A 5,289-nucleotide genomic window follows, 5' to 3' on the forward strand; every position below is an offset into this window, starting at 1 on the left:
TGTAAACATTTAACATAACGCTTTTCCCACCTCCCACTTTTTTTTTTTTTTTAAATAAATGGGAGCTTCAACCATGGGGAGAGGCACTGGCCTCTCTAGGCCTCCCCTAGGCCCTGCTCTGGCTGGAGGTCAGAAGGCCATAGGTGCACTCTTCATCACTTTCAGACTCTTCCTCATACTGCCCCATTCCATGTGTGTCCAGGAGAGTCAGAGGAGAGGGTGAAACACAGAGCAAATGGAAGCCTTATCATCCCTTGGGTTTGGGGAGGCTGAATCTGGTCCCACAATCCAAGCCCAGGCGGGGCGCTGGGATGCACGTGACTCAAGAGAGCCGGCAAATGCAGGCAGAGCCAGTGATCGCCGATAAGGACTGCAGCTCTTCCGAGGCTGGGGAGGCCTCGCCCAGGAAGTCTGGAGTCTTGTCACTTGAGGACATGTCACCAAGGATTAAAAATAGGTATGTTTCAAAGACCAAAGCAAGAGCACATTTAATTCCAACAAATTCAAATCCAGGCCCGTCTCCCCTGAGTTGTCGCTGGGGGGCACCCTGGGCACCGCATCCTGGTGGTCTGGCTATGCTGAGTAACTGCAGAAGTGCTGGCCACAGGCTACCCCCTTCCTCAGGAGAAAGTGTGCCCGGCCCTCTCAAACGGTCACATGGTTTCAGTCCATGGACAGTGAGTGGCCCTGTGTGCACCATTGACCGTGGGAGCACTGCACCAGGGGGTCACAATAGCTCTGGCCACAGTGTATCATGCAGCCCACAGGGCTGCTGTCCTGACCTCTCTCTCTGTCCTGCAGTTGGCCTGGGGTTAGTTTTTCAGTGCCTCAGGGGTGATATTAAAAAGCATTTGGCCGCTAAGTGAGCACTGGCAACAGTGGCCAGATCATGCCCTGTATGTGACAAGCAGCCCAGTCACACTTGTGACTGATGGGCCTCAGCCTGACCCGGCCTCAACACTCTTGGGCTCCCAATGTCTCATTGCTCTTTAGCTGGAGAGGACCTGCTTAACTGCAGCGGGGCACTTGGAAAGATCCTGGGCTTTGGTATCCCACAACTCTGGGTTGGAATCATGCCATTGACCAATGCTACTTGATCTGCCTGTGTTTCTGTCTCTCTGTCTCTAAATTGGAAGCCATGCCCCTCTAACTGGATTGTAGGAAATAACATGCAATGATGGGTGTGGCGCGCAGCCTGCTCCTTCCCTCTACTCCCCAAAGGTTTTGGAATAAGCCGGCCTCCTCCATCTCTCTAACTCTCCATCAATCTCTGCAGTCACCTTCCCGCCTGTGCTCCTCTGGCTCACTGCTGTTGTTTTCTGTTGACTCTGGATTACTTTTCCCCTTGTCTTCTTTTCATCACCTCCTTGCACCCCAACAACCCTCCCAGGCTTTCCCATTGTGCTCAAATCCCCACTTCCTTAGCCTTCCCTGGCAGTTGAGCTCAGTGGTGTATGCTTTGGTTGGGGGGTGGGGAGGGAGAGCAGGCTCCCTTTCCTCCTCCAGGCTGGCATGCAGATAGAATCAGTCCTTGTTGTGCCCACGGGGATGCAGGACCTCTCATGTGGAGCCCCTTTGGCCTGCCTCCCCAGCCCCACAGGCAGGTACTACCTGCACCCACACTCTGCCACGCTCATGCCCTCGTAGTGGTACTTGAGGGTGGGCACTCCCATGTCATCCTTGTAGAGGATGGAGATGGGGCTCAGTTTGGTGGGCACACAGCAGGCTTTGCCCACCTTTGTGGGGAACTTGAGATGCACCAGGGTCTGCACGATAGCATGTTTCGTAGGCGTCACATCATCAGCCAAGGGGAAGAAGCAGCCACCCTTACACTCGTAGGCTTCGTACTCCTTGGGCGCAATGATCCAGCTGTCCCAGCCAATGTCCTCGAAGTTTACCCGCAGGGAGGTCTTCTGACAGTGGCTGCCAGCCCCGGTGCTCCTTTTCCGCCTGGCTAAAGTCGACCCCGCAGCCACGTGGCCATCTGTGTCCTCCTCGTGGCTGCTCTCACCTGCCTCTGTGGAGCCCTCCTTGGACAGCTTCTTGAGCACGCTCTCTTGCTCATGGCTGATCATCTCCCTCAGCTCCAGCCTGGTCTCCTTGGTCCCACTGCTGTGGTCATTGGAGAAGACGACAAAGAAGGGCTGGTTTCTGGAACCTGAGGGGACACTGATGTCCAGCTTGTCACAGCCCTTCCTGTGGCTCTCCACAGTCACTTCCAGCTTATTTTTGCTCTTGGTGGAGTCAGACCGGACCCAGCGCTTCACGGCGCTGGACACTTCCAAGGTCTCCCAGCCCTCATCCCGAATGTCCTGGGACACCAGGAAGGTCTTGGTCTCCGCAGCACTATCCCAGGCATCTGTTCCATCCAGAACATCGTAAATGGCCATGCTTCCTTTCAGGTCATGAGAGTGGTCCATGTGATTTTGACAGGAGACATAGAGTCGGAGCTCAGCTCTGGTGATCTGCTCGTGCCTGGGAATGGAGATGTTGAAGAGCAAGATGTGCTTCTGGAAGGGGAAGTCCTCCGTGGCAGTTATGGAGATGGCATCTGAAATGCAAACACACCTGATGGGCATCTGCCGAAGGGTCTGTTTCCATGACACTGAAGCTGAGTCTCAGGGTTTAGACAGAAGAGCATCTGGGATAACAGTTTTGGTCTGTATTATCTCTATTTGGTTTCACCCAAGCCCTTAAGGTATAAGAGTATTTTCAAAGGTACACTTAAGATCTTCCAAAGAAAAGCAAAGGCAGGAGATGCCTCCAATTGGGATTGACAGTTCCTACTGTTTATTGAGCATCTACTGTGTGCCAGGCATTACACTGGGAGCTTTGCAGTGTAAATTTCACCTTAATCCTCGCACTCACCCTGGGAGGATCTAATTATTATTCCACGTTTGCAGATGTGGAGACTGGGATTCAAGGCAGTTAATTGCCAAAATGCACACAGCTAGTTAAGTATCCTGGGACTTACTAGCACACAGCTAGTGAATACATAAAGAAAACAGCAAAACTCACTGTCAGATCCTGAGTGAAGATCCTGAGTACATGAATTTAAAGGTGAGATCCTGGGTGGAGACAGTGAAATCCCAATATTAAGACAATATCAAAAATCTCAGCCTCTAAACAGTGTATGCATTGTTTGAAATTGTAATTTCTGAACAAAGCGAAAGTGGATAATTGGTTTTAGTGTTTCAGGAAAAAAATCTATTAGCTTCAATTGCTTTGTCATGTCAAGCAAAAATGGGGCTTGCCTTTTAGCCACATAGTTATCTCAATATCCCATTTATCCTGGGCTGACACTTTGTCATTAGCACACTCCTGCTATACCACGGCTGGTTCACAGACAGGGAAAAGAGGTTGCATTTTCTGGGCACTTGCTATGCGCCCACATGTGTGGAGACCCGGTGCTATAGGGAAACCTAGCTGGCAGGTTTTGAAGTGCCAGTCCTGCCTCTGCAGACCGGTTAGGTCTGGCCTGGATGTGGTATGGAGCCAGGCCCCTAAGCCATTTGCAAGTCTCAGACCCAGGAGGGGAGAGGCCCTGTGCTCCTGGACATTCAGAGGGAGACGGCAGCAGCCGGAAAAGCCAGCTGTGCAGACGGACAGGCCTGGGTCAGAATCCAGCGGTTTAACACTTCCTAGGTGACATGGGTGGGTACCCTTGTGGCTGCAAGCTTTGACTGAACAGTTTCGCTGTTCAGAAACTTATTTCCCCTGCATCATGTGAGCTTGACTGAGTTAGGACGTAGGTCCTAGGTCCGTGTTTGTTATCTTCTAGTCCTTCTTAATCAGATACATTTCTATTTAAAAACAATTAGGTTCTCTTTCAACACTTCTCTGTCAAAGAATTTTATCTGATTTTTAAAACCTTTTCACAAGAAAGGAATAGCTGTGCTTTCAAAGTTTAAAAATATACCAGTTAGTTGGAGGTGAAATAGGTTGTCTGTTCTGTTTTGAAGTAGGAAGGGGACAGGAAGGGAAGGGGGAAAGGAAGAGAAGTGAATCAGAGGGGAGAGACCGAAAGAAGAGGAGAGTACAGAGAAGGGGTGGAAAAAAGGGAGTTGGCATCCCTGTGCACCTGTGTGTGAAATGTGGCACACAGCCTGGGGAAGGTAAATCCTTCAGAGCAGAAGCGCCGAGTAGAACTCTCAGTGACCATGGAAATGTTCTGCAGTCTGCACTGCCTGATAGGGAATTCATTAGCCACACATTTGAAAGGAAGCTGGTGAGGCTAAAGAACTAAGTTTTACTTTTATTTCATTGTAACTAATTTAAATGGAAGCTTGAAGAGCCTCCTATGACCAGCGGCCTCTACCCTGGGGAAAGCAGCTGTGGACCTGTGAGTCCCACCCCAGTGCGCCCGGTGCAAGCAGAGACCCTACCTTCCATGCTGAAGCTCCGCACGATGTTGGACGCTGGCGTAGTCGACTTATCAGACGTGTACCTGTTGTATAGGTCGATCATGTACTGCGGTGGCTCCACCCTGGTTTTGTCCTGCGAAGGGACCCCGCTCAGGTTAAGGCTGCGCAAGAAATCCACCTTCATGTTCTCCAGAAACATCTTCAGGTTGAAAGTGTGCTCCGGCAGCTCACCTCCAGGCACCCCCAGTGGGTTGTGGGCGTTTCCCCCAGCAGACCCTCGCCCCCAGCTCTGCAGTGGCTTCCCCTGCAGGGAGCCGGCCAGCAGGGACAGCAGGGGCAGGGCCACCCATAGTGCCCCAGGACACATCTTGGGCCCACGCAATCACCCAGAGAGGAGACTGCAGGTGGCCGTGCTGTGTTAGCGGGCACGGGGAGGAGCCGGGAAGGAGCGGGCCAGCATCTCCCTGCTGTTTGCTCTGAAGGAACCGTCCTGGCCAGCACCCACTTTCGCCCGCTGCCGGGCTGGATTGTCCTGCACTTGTGCTTATCTGGTCCTCGATGCCGTGCTCCGACGTCTTATCTGAGGGAGCCTTCCGTTAATGAAGGCTCTATAAACATCTGACAAACACACAAGGCATGTGGGAAGGACACGGCCTACTGTAAGGAATCTGTGCTTCTCCAGGGGGTTATTGCCCCCTAATTAGGATCCTTTCTCATTTCCTTGCCAGGGCTCTTCAGAAGAATCTCCAGGCAGGATGACATATGCTTCATCTCCTGGGCCACAGTAGTGAAGAATCCAGGAAACAAGACCAAGAAGTCCTCCAAATATAGAAAGGACAGCGCAAGAGCACAGTGAACTGTGGGGGCTGGGGAGATGGGGGTAGTGTGGGGACCACATCAAGGCTCAGAAGAGGCCTGCTCATTG

At 52.0% G+C, this 5,289-nt stretch overlaps 1 protein-coding gene across 1 annotated transcript; it reads right to left on the bottom strand.

Annotated features, from left to right (window-relative positions):
* Positions 1-462: 462 nt before the first annotated feature.
* GDF2 (growth differentiation factor 2) lies at positions 463-4,925 on the bottom strand. Its single transcript, XM_017885501.1, has 2 exons — positions 4,386-4,925; positions 463-2,551 (listed from the first exon to the last, which is right to left on the bottom strand). The coding sequence occupies exons 1-2, from the start codon at positions 4,729-4,731 to the stop codon at positions 1,608-1,610; spliced, it is 1,290 nt and encodes a 429-aa protein (XP_017740990.1). The 5' UTR covers positions 4,732-4,925; the 3' UTR covers positions 463-1,607.
* Between the last annotated feature and the right edge of the window lie 364 nt (positions 4,926-5,289).

Source organism: Rhinopithecus bieti, unplaced genomic scaffold, assembly GCF_001698545.2.
Source record: "Rhinopithecus bieti isolate Rb0 unplaced genomic scaffold, ASM169854v2 scaffold_15143, whole genome shotgun sequence".
NCBI classification, from domain to species: Eukaryota; Metazoa; Chordata; class Mammalia; order Primates; family Cercopithecidae; genus Rhinopithecus; species Rhinopithecus bieti.

Bases quoted from the DNA above. Each gene is read 5' to 3' on its own strand.
- GDF2 (XM_017885501.1), bottom strand. From the start codon at position 4,731: ATGTGTCCTGGGGCACTATGGGTGGCCCTGCCCCTGCTGTCCCTGCTG. The intron at 2,552-4,385 runs GTAGGGTCTCTG...TTTGCATTTCAG, and splicing joins GCGGAGCTTCAGCATGGAAG to ATGCCATCTCCATAACTGCC.